Here is an 18,487-nt window from a genome sequence, read left to right on the forward strand (position 1 = left end):
CGGTCAGTCGGTCACTACCTAAGCCGCGTGGAAATGATCGAGTTGGGTACCCCGTACTATATTGCGCATAGAACTTGTTTCCCAAGGGTTCAAAATTTTCTAGATCACCCCATCAATTAATTGCCTACTTTGGTGTAATAGTGATCTCTACTCTAGCGGTCTACGTACTCAATAATGGTGTCATATATAGGCCTCATCATTTAACCCGCGGATCCGAAAAACCCGCCGAGGCCGATGGGCTTTTATCCGACCCGGCCCGCGAGAAAGCCCACGAAAGCCCGAACTTAATTTAGAGGTGTGTAACCCGGCCCGACCCATAGGCTCGGCACGCCAAAAGCCCGCAAGGCCCGGCCCATAACAGTCCACCAAATAAAAAAATATTATGCATACATATTCTATTAGTTTTAGAATAAAACTATGGCATTATGAAGCAACTATATAAAGAAAACTTCTCGGGATTGATCGGCACCAGCCGATATGATCAGTATATATATTTAGTGATCCTATAAAATTTCATCTAATTTAGACATCGTTTAACCGTCAGAATTTCCGGTAAACCAAATTAGAACACTAATATGCTCTAAGGGAGGACCCATTATCAAGATGCGAACGCCGAAAACCGTTTGCATATCTGAAATCACCTAATGTTTGTCATCAATCGTGTGTGGTCGCATCAAGGAAACCAATTTGTTGAAGCCCCAGTCAATGAGGGTTTTAATATGTCAAAACGCCTATTTTTTAGTTAACCATAGATACGGTCAAACCATATCCAAAACGGACGAAATTTTTACAGGTTCCCTAAATATATATACCGACCACATCTGCTGGTGTCGATCGACCATATTTTGAACTGAAGTTGTCGATCGCCGAAGTGTCCATTAATGTATCATAACCTTTATATTAGGTTTATAATAAAACTATCTATTATGAAACTATTATATGAAGGAAACTTCTCGAGAACGATTGACACTATCCGATTTGATCAGTATATATATTTAGTGATCTAATAAAATTTCATCCAATTCGGACATCGTTTGACCGTCAGAATTTCCGGTAAACCAAAAACACAACAAATATGCCCTAAGGAAGACCCATTACCAAGATGCGAACACCGAAAACCGTTTGAATATCTGAAATCACCTAATTTTTGTCATCGATCGTGTGTGGTTGTGCTAAGAAAACCCATTTGGCAAAACCCCGATCAAAATGAGTTTTAATATGTTAAAACGTCTCTTTTTTAGTTGACCGTAGATACAAACGGTCAAATCTAGTCCAAAATGGACGAAAGTTTTACATTATGAAGCGACTATATGAAAGAAACTTCTCGGGATATGAAGTAAACCCTGCAAAGCAGTTGGTGGGGTTGTTCCTAGCCCCTAACAACGTCGATGCAGGCTGAGGTTCCAAGTTAGTACCCACAATAGTGGTTAACAAATCCATAGGAGCACTCACCATAGTATCAGTATTAGCAAACAGATCTAGAGATTTAGGTGGAGTATCAAGGGATAATGAAGATGTACCAACATATTTACGCCGAGAATGAGTAGGCAAAAGTCTCACACGCGGTGAATGAGCACTCATACCCATCAGAGCAGAGATCGACCCAATCAGCACTGAGTTATCCGTCGAAGGCGGTGATGCAGGCTTAGCGCGAGAAATGACTAGCACATGTTTCTTCATCTTGTCCATGAGCAGCTGCTAAAATGAGGCCAGAGAGCTACTCAAAGTGGACTGAAATGACGCATGCATCGACGACTCCATCATAGCCAAACGAGAAAAGTTTCATCTCTGTGAGTCTGCAGCTCAGCCTCAGGTGAAACATCTTGCTAGAAACCTCCGGCGCGTCGAGATCAGAGGACGACGGTGGGCGCTGGTTCTTAGGCTTCACCATGATCGATGGCTCGATACCACTTGTTAAGATAAGACCCAACGAGAAAGGGTTGGAAGAGAAGAGAGGAGGAGAGGAAGATAATAAAAATTAATATTAATTCATCGATAATCAAAATATATAGCTCTAGGCAATATATATCCTTGATTGGACCAACATTCAACTAACACGTGTCCGCAATATCCGGCCCGTAAAATCCTGCAAGACCTGTTTTAAGTAGACAGACTTAGATTTTTATATTTGTAAAAATACTCGGTCGTTGACGAGCCCTAGTCATATATGTGGCACTGATTATTGGTTCTCTGATACGGTGTTGTGCATGCTATGATTGTCTATGTTGCCTTTTAAGTTCATGGTGTTGATTTTAGAACCCCGAGTAGTTTGTTATCAATTTATTAGTGTTTTCGTTTATTATTTGGCGGAGGGACAAGTTGATGAATTGAACAGTAGTACTGTATGGTCTAAAACTGTAAATCGATCAGTCCTTTGCACAGCTCGACGTCACGTTTAATCCCTCCAAATTGAAAAGCTCCCAAGAGGTTTTCTTTCTTCTTCTTTTCTTTTTCTATTCATGAATTTGAACGATTTTTATTGTTTTCAGGGATTTGCATTTGGGCATAGGAGATATGATCTGATAGTGATTCCTCAACTACTGGTTAACATATAAAACTGTTCCCTTTGAAAACGAAAAAATTATACCCTAACATCTACTCATCTAGTAGGACGATTATGTATTTTAACACGTGTTTTATATATACAATTACAATTTGGCCACTTCAACGTACGACTTGTCCACCCTTAAATTTCATTTATGAGAACATGCAGCCTCGGTTTCCCTTGGGGTTACCTGAACTTGGACTACTTACCTGTGCGATGGATGGAAACAGAACTCCAGTTCTAAGAATTTACCCTAAAATAGGCTCGCGGTTTTCTCTTTTCATGTTCATTCCGGACCAAACGTGGTTCTTGCTTACAAAACTCAGATTCCTCATCATGATTAGGGTTAAATCCTAAGGTAAAGTTGGTAATGTTTTCTCTCTTTAAAAGCAACCCCTATCTAAAACATGAACCTCTTTTAGTTTGTTGTTATTCTAGATGAAAATTTACATGCATCACATTTATCGCAAGGGCAAAAACGTGTGCGTCTTGTATTTTTTTTTCTGTAATTAACCCTGTTTTTTACTCTATAACGAAATCCTAGCTAGCCATGCATGTCACCACCTCAAGACGTCGACCCGCTTTGCCCAGAATATTCTTCTTCCTCAACACCACGTTTTCCCAAATGAAACCGATGACAATTAGATGTATAGTGAGAACAGTGTTCTAAATATCGGGATATATTGGGGATATATCGGCGATATATCGGTGATATTTAGAAACCGATAGGATAAATGCCATATCGCCTTAATATATCGGTCAACTCAAAATATCGGGTCAACATGCGATATATCGGTGATATATCGGTGGATTTTTTTTCGTTTGACTTTTTTTTGGTGGACTTTTTTTTCCGTGGACTTTTTTTTTCGGAGACTTTTTTTTCGATAATGTTTTTTCGTTGACTATTTTTTTTGACTTTTTTTCTTGTTACTTTTTTTTCGGTGATTTTTTTTAAGGAGACGATGTCGTTTTGAGGAATTTCAACGCAAATAGACAGAAGGTGATTTATGAAGATGATTTTATCTCAAAAGATGAGGATGAAGATAATGGAGAAGATGATTTTGACTTTGATTCTGATGATGAGAGAATTTATAATGGATGAATGCATAATCAATATCTCAATCTATCTTTTGTGCACCTATTTTTGTTCAATTAGTACTTAGTAGTTAATATTATTTGGTATATTTTGAATATTTTGAAGTATATGTTTATAAATAAATTAAATTTAAATTAAAAATTAACAAAAACGATAAATCCGATATAATCCGATATATCTCGATATATCCCCGTTATATCCTTATTTTACAAAACCGATACGATGCCGATAACCGATATTTAGACCATTGAGTGAGAATTGCTGTTATGAGATTTGGCTTAAATCATGGTTTCTTGAAGGCATTAGGAGAAATGGTCTGGTATGTACGCATGAGGAGCACGTGATGGTGTTTATTTCTATTTAATTAAGCTAAGTAGGATTTAGTCGGGTAATTAACTCAATTATGAGGTTTCTTGTACCTGGACACGTGTTAGTTGAATGTTGGTCCGATCAAGGGTATATATTGCCCAGAGCTATATATTTTGATTATCGATGAATTAATATCAAATTTTATTATCATCCTCTCCTCCTCTCCTCTTTCAACGAGAAACTTATCCTAAGAAGTGGTATCGAGCCATCGATCATGGTGAAGACTAAGAAACAACACCCACCGTCCTCCTTTGATCTCGACGCGCCGGAGGTTTTTGGCGAGCTGTTTCTGTCACGCCCCCAAATCCGAGACCACTATTATATCGAAATATGGTCCCCGAATTAGATGTGTGACCTTTAAACCAATAAAATTTCTTCAATAAAACTGATAGAAATATATGTCTGAATAATACTTTTATTAGGAAACAAAATCAGAGTTATTTTACAATACAACGGATTTAGAAATACTGAAATTTAGCGAAGATACATGAGTCTCGCATTATTGTCTTGAAATAATAAGTGAAGAAAAACCATCATTTTATTTAGTAGATTCATCTCATTCCCCAAGCATCTACTCATTACCTGAAAATAAGATTGTGTAGCATCATGAGTAACACAGACCCAGTAAATACATAATACATTATAATAATTTGGCTAATGAGAAATTCAAATATGAACCACCAAGTAAAATGTACCAAGAATCATGTGTATTTGGTCACACGAATTCTTACTTATGCGTATAGATATACATATCAGCATCAATATATTCAATTAATTGTGTGAATTTTCAAGAAAACTTGTAATTAATTACAAAGTCAATGTTAGGGTTCACGTTTACCCAAAACACGGATAATCATCAGCATACCGAGGCCAACACGAAAGTATGTATACTCAAAGTGTCAGCTCCTATTCAAAGCTATTTGTTGGATATTCAGGATGCTTGTATTCAAGACCCTCATGCTAGTTCTATTATTTAGAAACTTCAGGCTGGTCCTTTTAGTGTTGTCTATTTCTCAATGCTTCACTCTCGGCTCATGCACAAGGGAAAAGTATATGTTCCACTCCATAGGGGCTGGGGAACTAAGATGTTATAGGAGTTTCATGGTGGCTTTATAGGGGGGCATGCAGGGGTGTTGAGAACAGAAAAGAGAGTGTCAAGGACCTTCAGTTGGCCAGGGATCCATAGAGATATTAAGTTATTTGTGGCAACTTGTCATGTGTGCCAGTTGAATCACTATGAGACAATCAAGCCTCCAGGTCTATTACAGCCTAATCAGATACCTGACAAGGCTTGGACTCAGATGAGTATGGATTTTGTGGAGGTTTGCCAAATTCTAATGGCAAAACAGTGATCATAGTGGTGGTGGATAGATTGACAAAGTATGCTCATTTCATAGCTTTGACTCATCCTTATACTGCTATGACTGTTTCTCAGCAATTCATTAACCATGTGTTTAAGTTGCATGGCATGCCAGAAGCCATAAGTATTGATAGAGATCTTGTGTTCATGAGTTCATTTTGGAATAATTTCTTCAAGCTGCAAGGTACTAAGTTGAACAAAACAACTGCCTACCACCCCCAAGCTGATGGTCAAACTGAGAATTTGAATAGGACCTTAGAGCATTACTTAAGATGCACTGTGGGAGAAAAGCCACATTCATGGACATCAGGTTTGGTATGGGCTGAATGGTGCTATAATACTTGTCATCACTCAGCAATTGGAATGAGCCCATTTAAAGATTTGTATGATTATGAAGCTCCAAGAATTATGACTTATGCTCCAGGTTCAATTGCTGATGATACTGTGGATGAGGAACTAAGAACTAGGAATGAGTTGTTGAACATTGTGAAGAGGAATTTGCAGGTTGCTCAGGCTAGGATGAAAATGCAGTATGATAAGCACCATTCTGAAAGATCTTTTGTAGTAGGAGACTAGGTATATTTGAAGCTGCAGCCATATAAACAGCAACTAGTACAGAAAAGAACTGTCCCAAAGCTGGCTTCATGGTACTATGGTCCTTACAAGGTCATAGAGAGGATATGTACAATGGCTTACAAGTTGGAATTACCTAATACTGCTAAAGTACATCAAGTATTTCATGTATCCTTGCTTAAGAAGAAGGTAAGAAATGATACAGTAGTCACAGCTCATCTACCACCTAACTTGGACCATGCTAAGATTCTGCAGAGGAGTTTGTTCAGAAAGGGAAATGGTCCTGTAACTAAGTGGTTGGTGCAGTGGCTAAGAGGTTCTGAGGAGGAGGCTACATGGGAAGAGGTTGATGAACTGTTGAAGAGATTTCCAGATTTTATAGCTCAGTAAAGGCACTTCAGGTCAAGCTTAATCTCAGGGGGTTGGATTGTTATGAGATTTGGCTTAAATCATGGTTTCTTGAAGGCATTAGGAGAAGGGTCTGGTTTGTGCGCGTGAGGAGGTGTGATGGTGTTTAGTTCCATTTAATTAAGCTAAGTAGGGTTTAGTCGGGTAACTAACTCATCTATAGTGTTTCTTGTACCTGGACACGTGTCAGTTGAATGTTGGTCTGATCAAGGGTATATATTGCCCATAGCTATGTATTTTAATTATCGATGAATTAATATCAATTTTTATTATCTTCCTCTCCCTCTCTCTTCTCTTCCAACCCTTTCTCGTTGGGTCTTATCCTAACAATTGCCAAGCTGTAAATTGTAGTGCGACGAGGCAAATGCCAATCTAAGGCATACTTGTTGGCATGCGAAAGCTAGTATTACTCGGGCCATGAGCTTGAACAAACACCAATATCATGAGTATTAACAGAGCTGGGTGTGCAAGGATTACACGGCCTTCTGGCCTAGTCACAACAAACGAGAGTTGCATTGTAGAAGACGCACCGTACCACCCTCATAAACCAAGGGCAAAATTAATCATTGCCCGGCGTACCTCAATGCGTTTTCTTGAGAGCCTTGAGCATTAAAACTTGAGGCGCATAAGGCGTAAGCCTTATGTTATAAAAAATTAGTAGTTAAATGTGTAAATACAAAATTATACACATACAAAAAGAAAAAATATACATAAGAACTTACCAATTTATTGCATTTAGATATAATGAAATTCATAATCCAAATGTTTTAGATAGTTTTTATCAAATTAAACACATTATATCAATAAATATAAAAATATACCTAAAAAGATTATTTTCTAAGGCGTAGTAAAATGTTTATAAGGCGTGAAAAATGTAGCATAAAGCGTAAGCTTTTTAAGCCTCAGTGCCCAGACCGAAAAACAGATGCGTTATGTAAGTAACCTTAAGCTTTTTAAGTCTCAGACGAGTCTTGAGGCGAGTTTTTTTTAAAACATTGCATATATAACACATATACATCCATCAATCCATGCGGCCAAGCTATATATGTACACATATCAACAATTGGAGCTTCTTTTTTCACAAGTGAACTGAAGATTAATTGAAACAAAGGTATTGACGTACGCTAGCTTTAATTTATTGTCAATACAAGCAAATAATTTCAATTCTAATGAACGTGGAGTTTTCTCAAGAGGTATCGACGAAAAACCTCACTGGTTGGCTTCTTCAAGGGCAGATTGAAGCCGAAAAGGTAAGTTCACGCCTTCACTGCTTCACGCCTTCACCTGACCGAGACCTAGCGCATAATACATTTTTTACTCTCTCTCTCTCTCTCTCTCTCTCTCTCTCTCTCTCTCATCGTCGGTTGTCGAACATTGAGTGCCTCGCCTATCTCCATTTATTTGACTGTGAGATTCATCGGTTTGGGTTACTAACCTCGATTGATACTAGCTAGTTTTCTTCATGATCTGTTTCCTTTTCAAAACTTAAAGAATATATAGTTTCTTCAATTCTCAGTACTCCACTGCCTCCACAAATAAGATGTAAATACCTTTTTGTTGATCTAGATGGATGGCGCCATATTCGGGTATCCGTTATATTTTTTTAATTGTTGATGTCCAAATTTCTCATGTCAGTGAAATATTTTAGAGCATCTTAGACAAAATACAAAAGATGGATTGAGTCCATGCATTCATGGAAAAACAAAAATTAATTTCATGTGCTGACTAAACAAATTAAAGGTCGGACCTGGGAATTTTTTTCATCTCTTTCGATCTGTAAGACTGTAACAAGCCAAATTTTTTTCATTTGGAATAGTTGCTCTATATCCTTAAAATCTCACCAAGCACCTTACAAAATGGATCGAAAGCAAAACCACCATGCATGCTATTCTTTATGATTGTAGTAGTGACGACGCACTACATGTCTATGCAATTTAATCTATGATATTTCACATTTCGCAGAAGGATCAGCAGACAATTTGATGAACTCTATGCAGTCAGAGATGGCGTCCGAATAAAACGAATTTGAGGAATTCCTGCTTCTGGTCATGTCACAATAGCTGTTGTTGTAGTTGCTGCTTCTAATTCCTACTCTGCCTTTCTTCAGTAATTTCATGACTCGATCAAAATAAGGGAACTTCCACTTAAGCTTAGAGAAGAAGCTGATGAAGTAGCTAAGGAATCTCACTCGATGCCATTGAACACACAATCGCCTTCTAACTGTCTTCAATTTGAAACCTCTTGCTCGATGATGCCACCTTTTTCTGGTTATCATGTCCGTGGCTCATATATGTTGTTCAACTGACTCCATCAGTGTTGAACTCAAGTCTGATCATATATATGTCTGGATTTGATTATATATAAAACTGCAATGTACCAAAGTAAAAAGTTGATAGATCCCAAGGATGATTCTTTCGCCCTTTGTGGAGAACAGTGGACCCTGTCAATAACATTGTGGAATATTGTCATAATAATTCATTGCCCAAAAGCTTCATGATCTGACTTGGGAGAATATAAGCAAACAAATAATTTTTTTTTCCTTTTTTTTTTCAAGTGACCAGAGTATTTTTATTAAATTTGAAGTGACAGACAGACATAAAGAGATTCTGATTGTTGAGGATTAGTTGATGACCTATTTGATTCACCTACTTATATTTATATCTCGATCGTTTAGATTGTAAAAATATATGAGTAGATCATCTCTGTAAATTTTTGTCCAAATTGAAAATCTTTAAGACATTCATTTACTCATTATGAACTTGAACGGTTCATGTCTGACAATTTTGGTCCGTTCACTAATTTAATCTACTTTGATATTTTAACGATTATTAAATTAGTTGAAAATTTGTAGAGGTAATCTACTTATATAGACCTAAAATCTAAACGATTGAGATGAAAAAATGTGATTGAAAAATATGTCTAATTAACAATTAATTAGAAAGTCATCAATTAGTCATCAACAAGATATTCCTCATTGGACAAACTTTCGCTACACTGCAAATATGTCATTGCTAGTGGTTTTTGACAATTTAAAAGGTTCATTTCGGTTCGTGGAGAATTATAAAGAAAGAAAGAAGTGTAACTAATAAGTATAAAGAAAGAGACATGGCACCCTTTCAGAAAAAAAAAAAAGACTACATTTTTGACAATTGTGACTGATAGTGCTCTAGCCAGGCAAACCACATTAAAAACAACAGTAATAAAGAAAACCCAGTGGACTACAGTAATGTCTCCTTAAAATAAGGTCAAACAGATTCAGTGGCTTGAATGTTCTTAAAGGTTTTCATATCTGAAATAATCAAAGCACATTGTAAGCACTTTAGCGGTTGGTGAATTAGACCATCTGGCAAACACTCGACAGCACTCTGTTAAATCCAGCAATTGCTACCACAACAAAATAATTGACATCGCCTGGCCTGACCTTCTGGAGGCCAACCAGGTTCCTGCGGAATCTCGGGGTTGGTTTCCTATTCTCTGAAAATGAGAATGGTGATCATTGTTGAAAAACAGAATGCTCAAAGTCAGAATACTTAAAGCCTCAAACCAAACATGAACATGCATCACATATCGTTTCAGGTGCAAAACCAGGTTCCGTTTTAATCTTTCTAATTCGAAAAAGACACCACCGCTATCAGTAGTTGATGGAATGATAGGGATCAATGCACTCAACTAACAAGTCATGTTACTCTAGTAAAGCCAAATGAATCAGAAATAACGATGGAATATCACCCCACATGAAGCCTCACCGCCAAGGAAGTCAGATATGATAAAGAAAGAATATTTCAACAGTTCAAATCTGCCATATTTTTGCTGATGCAAAGAATACAGTACAAGACATTTCAATTCTTTCGCATCATGCAAGAAATGAATCTAATCACAGAAGCCACAGCATGGACTGAATAGCCATAACTTGCATTAAAGTTGGTACATTATCTTAAATTGATTTCTGATCAAGTTATTACATTAGCTGGGTTGATTTTAACTTACATGAGTTACATCCTAAATTTCTCCCAAAGGAAATGTTGTCATTCCTATCCCTCAAAACTAACAATAGACCCATGAGAGGAATTTTCCAACCTGATCCCATTTTAAAATGATCCCCGTTCAAAAGGAACGCGCACAAATAACCGGCCATGTAGACTAACTACAGCTGATGTTTGTATTGGATCAATCCTTCCAGGTAAGCTCACAACCTGAAATCATAAAACCGGCTGTAATTATCAGATTTTGTTCTTTGTAGTTTGACGAGCTTATAATGTATATATGCTGAAGAGAATAAAATTTGATATTCTAAAAACTCGTGGTCTACAGAATGATTGGTCTAAAGAACACAAATGATTAAGAAAAAGTATCAAAAGTAGCTTGGTTGAACCCCTTAATTTCCCCAGTCTACTAGTTCTACTTACTCACCCTCACCTTCGTCTTTTTGTCCAATCTCGGGTCCGCTTTTCATTTATAGACCCCTTGTTCAGAAGGTGCATCAAACAGAGGCACCCCACTCTTGTTCAAAGGGGAAACAGTGCCTTGCACTGTATAACTGATTTTAGGAGAAAATTAAAGAAAGCTGAAGGTATAAGATAGAAGTTCCATCGAGTTTTAAAGAGGTGATTTTTTTTTTATGGGGGAGAATAATGAACAAATTAAGGACTCCAAATTGACAACCCAATATCATACTTATGCTATTGGGGGGTTGACATTGAACTCCCCAACAGAAGACACCATTCCTTTTACCAGTGGGGCATGAGTGCTTCTCATCTCAATGCCAAACCCATGCTTCTTCACAAGCTACCTCTGGCTATGCACAAACGTAAAGCATTACCGATAAGTTTACCAGTCAATGTTGAAGAGATACCTTTTTGAATGGAGTTATGCCCCAAGGGTTATCAAGATGCTCTGGTTGACCAGTTATAACCAGACGTCCAGCAGCATCTGATTGTACTCGCACCTAAATATGAGTATCACAAGTTATAACATTCAATCAGATGATCTAAGAATCCACAATAAATCAAGCGACAACAAACTGTCCACATTGCCATTCATAAAATATGTAGACTCAGACGTGAAGGCACATATGAATTCCATAAATACTTGCAGATATTAGAGGTATACATCAAAACACATGTTGCACACGCATTTTTATATACAGAGATAAACTTTAGAGGCATGCAGACACAGACCCAAGGTCTACATAACTGCAGTTCTTTAAATATAGCAAGAAGGATCGAAAACGTATAATAGAACTCATTCACATAGCCACATCAATTGTGAGGTCGATTCAGTTAGAAGTCTAGTAATAGAACTTGATTATCACAACTACTGCCAAGATCGTCTTGCTTACCATTCATTATGTAGATTGTAGAGTAATATGAATTTTAACCCTGAACTGTAGGTATGTAAATTTTCCCTACACGTCTTTAAAATTTAGTTTACCCCCTATTGCAAAAAAGAAAAGAAAAAAAAAGAGCCAACTTTCAAAAAAGTCAGGTGACCAGGTGAATCATCATTAACTTTTTGAAGGCAATTTTGAGCCATCCCCAAATTGCATTTAGATAAACTAGAAGTAGCTAAATATGATTCCCCATTAGCATCTCCATCGGTGTGAAATTACTCCATTAGATCTTTTCCATTTGGAGCCAGAATAAAGATGATGATATATCTTTGGGTTAGCTAAATAGTTAAGTCCAGCGTACCAGCGTACGCTAAACAACTTGCACTCAAAAAATGAGTTGTGTGTGTCCGTGCAACATTTTTCAAAAAGATGGGACTGTAGAAACAAAAAAAGTCCCATATGGGTACATTAGTATATTTTGATGTGCAAATTAGCCACTAAGAATGTGCAAAGACAATTTGGCAGAACAACTTCAGGGGACAACTTTCCAAATTACAAATTTCAAAATCAGCACAACATAGAGGTGAGTAGTAAGGTAAAATTAAAAACAATTTTACAAGAACTAACCTCCTCACGCAAAAGACCTGGTACCAAAGCATATAGCTCAAAGCAATCTTTCTGAGCATACAGGCAGTCAAAGTAATTAGGACCAACAAAAAGCACTCCGAAATTGCAAGAAATCTATTGTAGAAAGAATGAGAGCAAGAACAGGAAAATAAAATGCACTTACAGTTTCTCGCACAGTGATCTTCACCCAATCAGCTGGAGGTCCAAGATCGACAATATTTATGACTACCCTGTCAGATGCAAACAATGTACCATTGCCTTGATCAGAAAATGATGGAGAAAGAAACTGAATTCTCTATGTGCATACAGTCTTGTTGCTATTTTTTAGAACAAACCTGAACCTTCTTACTAGAGGATGTTTGACGCAATCAGGAATGTTGCAAATTACAACCTTCTAAATGTGAAGTATATTACTATTGCCGACCAATGAGGACACAAGGGACAAATATCAGTAAATGCCAATGGGCAAAATTCTTATTCCTTACAAAGTTTTACATGAGGTTTTTAGCAAAATGGAGATTTACCATCAAAACTGAGCGTGACTTTTTCCAAGGACATATATTCCAAATTCAAGAATAACACGAATTCCAAAAGAACACAACACTGCTGACATTATTACTTGTAAAAGTGTTTGATTAAGAGATAATAATAATAATAAAGAACTGACATAATAGATGACAAAGTAATCAGGGGTAATGAAATTGGAGTCGCAAGTAGCAATCTTAACTGCTTATCTGCCTCGATGATTGCAGTTTTCTCAGCATGATCCAGAATAGTTGGTGTTTTGTGTTTTAAAGAACCTGCCGAGAGAATATAGAGGGTAAATCTTGACACTTAACATAGATAGCTGGAGCAATCTGTAATAACAGGGGAACGTACCAATGCTTTTAAGATTCTTTTCACGCTTTGGCGTAGTACTTAAGTTCTTGTCCTATCAAAGTAAATGAAAAGAAAAGATTGAACTGGCTGACTGATGTACAAAATTTTCAGACATACAAAGCTCAAAATATGTAGCAGGATAGTACGAAAAAGTTTCAACAGACCTTGACAATAGGCTCAGCAATCTCACCATATCCAACAAGACGCTGTGCATGCCAACCCTGCATTGCACGCGCTGCAGCATCTCTCCGTGCCCTACCTGATCCAGGTGCTTGATGACTACTTGCCTGAACATAAATAAATTATCAGAGAGCTGGGTGAAGGAGTGCGGGCATATTCTGATGATTTATAAAGGCAACAATGAAAATGCTCTTTGTTGGTAAAATAAGCAACAACGATATAAACTTATTAGTAAAATGATCATTGACATATCTAAGCACTAGATTACAAATAAAGAGATTCAACCTCCTTCACAGCAGTTGTACTCTGAGTGAGTGATCCCATGGCTGCCTGAATATCCCCAGTTTGCCACTTATGCTTTTCATATTCCAAAAGTGCCTGCACAAGTTTATGTCATTAGGGAATAGAAGGCACATCAGAAAATTAGAAAAGTAAATATTACTACACAGAAAAAAAAATTTCCTCAGAAGATAGATGCTTGCAACTCACATTTAGAGGGCTGATGATGCCTATGGGACAATTCTAAATCATATGAATATTGAATCCAGTTTTTCTCAAAGTTCTAACATAGTTGACATGAAGATCCAACTTAAGCAACTACTGTGCAAATTGACCACTTTTGAGTTTGCATTTCCCAAGAGGCTGAAGGAAAATAGAAGCAAAAGCCTGGTAAAAGTTTAGGATTTAGGGTGGTGAAAGTTAAGGATCATCTGCTGCTTCATTGCAATGACTTTTTTGAAGAAATTGTTTATGGATCCCAAAGTAAATGGGATGTTCCAGTTTCTTGTAATGCCTTATTCTAGTCTACTTTGAGAAGAGAATTGGAGCTGGAAAGATGTGTTGTGGGCAAACTTTTGCGGGGTGCTGACAGAAGAAGTGAAGAACCAAACTGGAGGATGAGGAATCTACGGTGAGGAGGTAGAACACTTTGGCACAAAGTTTGATATTTAATCCAGCTTTTGCATTGGTTTCTCCAGACCACAAAGTTGGCTCTTCTCAATTCCATCCTATTAGTCTGATGTTTCTTCTGTTTCCAAAAGGTAGTTTCAGTTTAATAGAGATTTAAGTGGAACCCTTGTCCCATATTTTGTTAGTTTCTCACTTTATTCTAACAGTTTGTTTCTTACCAAATACTGTATAAATAGAAGCACATGTACGGTGACAATGATCATGAGTTAAAGCATACAAACAAGTTCATCTCATCCTTGTGCAATTATCACCTTCTCATAAAATATGCGGAACGTCCAAGATACAGTAGTGCATGTCCTGAAGGAAGGAAAGGGAAACAGGTGAGTAAAATGGAACAATGCATTAGTTGTTTCACTTGTTTGCAACTTCTTGTCTGTTTTGGATTATTGCTAGAAAATAATGCAGGTTGAAAAACTTTAATGAGAGGAAAGAAGATTCTGAATGATTGCTAAAAAACCATCCTAATTTGTTCCTTACTTGGGGGGATTAAAGGACTCTCCCACTTGCCGCCATAACTTTGATGTAGTCACCTATATTTACCCATAGATATCCAATTCAAAAATTGTTATACATAATCTGCTCCAAAATCACAATATCAAAAGACTGAAAATACATAAATAAACAAAAAATATATATTTATGTACATAGATTCCTGGTAGTCAATATTATGTTTTTAACAAGCGTGGCAAAAGGGCAAGCCTTTTACGCCCGCATGAGGAATCAAGGGAAGGATTCTTAAAGCTAAACAGCATTCGTCTTAGTATAAGCGCTCAATAGGATCTCTATTCCATCTCCTGCCGAAACTATAGCATATATTAAATAAGCCCTTTTCAGCATCTTTTAGTACTCAGGATAGGGTAAGACCCATGAGGCGTGCAATTCTGTGAAACATTATCACACAGCATCAGGGTGAAGGTTTGGTGAAGTAATTGAGCCTCAGCATAACTTTGTAAAGAAGGCCAATTAAATAGGACATGTGTGCATAGGAATTTTTAGTGTAAAACAAAGAGTTAGGAGCTTTCCTCGGTTTCTTACAAGCCTAACATTTTTCAATTTAAGCTCAAGTTTCTATAATGCTTAATGGAGTCTCGGATCCATGACATTGTTCTTGATGGACCGGTTGGCTTAAAAAATAGGGGAATTAAGAAACACTAGGGAATTCCAACTGTTGCAAACTTGCAATTAATGGAAAAGGGTGACCAACTGACCATTGACCTTTATTTAACCAAGAATAGGCTACAATTGATGACTTACGAATGTCAGATTGGAATCAATATTTCTGGACAAAGTGAGTGTTGTGTTTTGGCTCGTTGATGCATGTTGGAGAGTTAAGATTCGGTAATCAAATCCAGGTTTAGAAGGAAAAAAGTTAGCACAGCTTTTCTATATGTTTTAGGAAAAAATATCTTCCAATATTTTATTAGGATTTGTATTAGGTTTAGTAATCCTAGTCCATATTGTATCAGCAGTCCCTATTGAAATAAATAGGGCTGCAGGGGGGTTTTTTAGGTCGAGAGTGTAAGACAGAAAACCTAGAGCCAGGATAAGGGTGATAGAGAGATAAGAGCTAGACAGGGAAGGGTTTGAGGTCTGCAATAAGTACTTGTACCTAAATTCTTCAGTACTAGTAAATCGCTCAAGAGAGGTCACAGTGGAGGCAGGCTTCGGCTGAACCACTATAAACTTTGGTGTGTTTCTGTTTACTTTACTTTGCTTATATCGTGAGTATCTATTAAGATCTATAGGCGCTTACCACCACAGTGAGAGGGTTTGCTTCTGATTAAACTTCAAAACCAAGCAACTTGGGAGTGAGGGACACAGAGGATACTTGAGATAATATAAAAAACAACGGGATACTTAAATGAAATAAGATAGGGAGTCACTGTCAAGCTTGCTGGAGCGTCAACATTTCTTTTGAATAAGGAAGAGTACAGTAGGGATCATTCCTAAGATGCTATAAATAGTTACAAGAAGGCTAGAGAACCATCAGGACAGTCTAACAGAAAGCCAAAATCAAATGAAATCCCAACATAGTAGAATCTAGAATAATGAAATTTCCCAAACAAATTAAGGGAAGCAACAAAAAAAGACTAAAAGAATATTATTTCTTCCCCATAACCTACAACTCTCACACTTAGCTATAAAATAAAGTATAAAAGAAATTTTGTTGCATTTAATTGGACAAGTTTAACTGTCACAAACTTTCAATTCTTTTAGCAGTTTAGCACACACAAGAATGTAACAACCCCTGAGAATTGTAGTTCCTAAACAAAATATATTTAGCGGAAGTGTAGATCTCCATTGAAAATTTTATACGAAAAAACAAACTTTAACTATAAAGCTAAGGTATTTTATAAAGAAGAGAAATGTACAAATTTTGAGTGTTAACAAAACATTTATTTATTTTCTTTCTCAACCCAGTATTGAAAAGTAGAAGATACAAACTTTAATTTATGAAAATGCAACAAAAGTAAGAAAATGACATAGGCATTAACTTTTGAATGTGGAAGGAAAAGTTATTTCTATGAAGAGGTGGATGGAAAAGCTGAGATCATGATGGAGATTAATAAACAAAAATAGCAACGATTTTGCAAGAATAAAATCATTTGATCAAATTTGAGCAAAAATAATGAATTCATTTGAATGTACCATACAACAGTGCCATCAAATAATTGCATCGTGTGAGAGAACAACTATCCATCACCTTACATTCCTACTGTCACCAATATAGCTCTAACTGATTAGATCAACTTTGGACCAAAATAACGAATTCTTTGAATGTACCATACAACATTGCCATTAACTAAATGCATTGTGTCAGAAAACAACAATTTTAATTGGCTAACATAATTTTTGAGAAGTTATTCATAGTTCAGCGAACAATTCTATAACTAATCCAGGGAGAGATATGCAAGTTTCAGTTAACTTGTACCGCAATAGCAAGTTTTTTTTAAAAAAAAAATCTAGATAAGATACTCCGGTGCAAGCTGCATTTCCGTCAACATGTTCACTAATGATTTTACCACATACCAAGTTAAATTCTTTGCAAATGTAGTTAAATGAATACTTACCACATCATAGCCACCAAGTTTAATAACAGCCCTCCACAACCTATGTTGCAAAAAAAAAAAATTGCAGTAATTTAGTCCACTCCGCATATCAGACACATAGTTCCAATGGTGAAAAATCATTACCAACAGAAACTTACTTGAGGCAATTCAGTGGTTCTCCATAAAACTTCGGGGGCTTAAATTCCAAGGACCTCTCCTTATGGAAAGTCTCGAGCTCCCTGAGGAATGCTGCTTGCTGCAATGGTGTCCCGTCCTCCCAATCTTCACTCTATTGACAAATGTAGCCCATTAAAAACAGCATTCATTACATTCAATCATTCATACATACACCACAGTGTCTCTGGAAGTAAAACTACCTCGGAATCAGACAACCAACTCTTCGAAACCTGTTTCTCAAGAGCTTTGAGTTTGTTAGCGACCCTGGCACTACCGCCATTGCTCTTTCTTCCCACGCACACCTCAGTAACCTGAGCATCATTATCTTTAGCATCACCATCGACCTTGAGCTCATCGACAGCCATGTGATCCTCAGCGGGGTTACTGTCGGCACCGGCTTGTGTTTTCGGTGGCCGAGTAGGCTTCTCTTTGGCGCAAGAACCATTCTGCAGATCTTTGCTAGGTTTTTCCTTCCCCTCCATCTGAATTATACTGCTTCTACACTCTGAAAATGAAATGAAATACGTCAGGATACGTACATATACGAGTGGAATACAGTATTTGAGCGTTTTGAGCTCACATTTATAGGAAGAGACCATGGAACCCAGATTTGTTGGGGTTTGCGGCGGATAAAGAGAGAGAGAGAGAGAGAGAGAGAGAGAGAGAGAGACGGCTGGGCTTTGTTCGCAGTACGATTTGGCGGTGGCGGTGATGAAGAGCGGCGGGAGGAGGATGCAGGAGTTGCTGCGACGGAGGAGAGAGAGGTAGAGTGAGGCACGGGTCTGATGGAGAAGGAGAAAATGAGTGAGATGAGATGATTTGTTAGGAGAGAAATTTACTTTTTTGTTCATAGAACGGAGAATAAATAACTAGGTTATCAGGTGCAGATAGAGGGCATTGTACGAGATGTCTACTTCTGTCACTA

General features: G+C 37.3%; 1 protein-coding gene across 1 annotated transcript; it reads right to left on the reverse strand.

Moving 5' to 3' along the window:
- Positions 1-10,144: 10,144 nt before the first annotated feature.
- On the reverse strand, positions 10,145-18,364 carry LOC126793194 (AT-rich interactive domain-containing protein 5). The gene is made up of 14 exons (XM_050519647.1): positions 18,143-18,364; positions 17,763-18,067; positions 17,544-17,674; positions 17,407-17,446; positions 14,813-14,865; positions 14,587-14,632; positions 13,652-13,744; positions 13,351-13,473; positions 13,187-13,238; positions 13,035-13,107; positions 12,471-12,537; positions 12,308-12,358; positions 11,204-11,296; positions 10,145-10,544 (listed from the first exon to the last, which is right to left on the reverse strand). Exons 2-14 carry the CDS (start codon positions 18,042-18,044, stop codon positions 10,440-10,442), a joined length of 1,209 nt encoding a protein of 402 aa, XP_050375604.1. The 5' UTR covers positions 18,045-18,067; positions 18,143-18,364; the 3' UTR covers positions 10,145-10,439.
- Positions 18,365-18,487: the final 123 nt, after the last annotated feature.

This window comes from Argentina anserina, chromosome 5 (assembly GCF_933775445.1).
Source record: "Argentina anserina chromosome 5, drPotAnse1.1, whole genome shotgun sequence".
Classification (NCBI taxonomy): Eukaryota; Viridiplantae; Streptophyta; class Magnoliopsida; order Rosales; family Rosaceae; genus Argentina; species Argentina anserina.

What these genes read in the sequence shown, in the direction of transcription:
- LOC126793194 (XM_050519647.1), bottom strand. Translation starts at nt 18,044, where the DNA reads ATGGAGGGGAAGGAAAAACCTAGCAAAGATCTGCAGAATGGTTCTTGC. An exon ending in GTTGGTTGTCTGATTCCGAG is followed by an intron (nt 17,675 to 17,762) that starts GTAGTTTTACTT and finishes ATTTGTCAATAG; the next exon opens with AGTGAAGATTGGGAGGACGG. An exon ending in AAAGAATCTTAAAAGCATTG is followed by an intron (nt 13,108 to 13,186) that starts GTACGTTCCCCT and finishes TTCTCTCGGCAG; the next exon opens with GTTCTTTAAAACACAAAACA.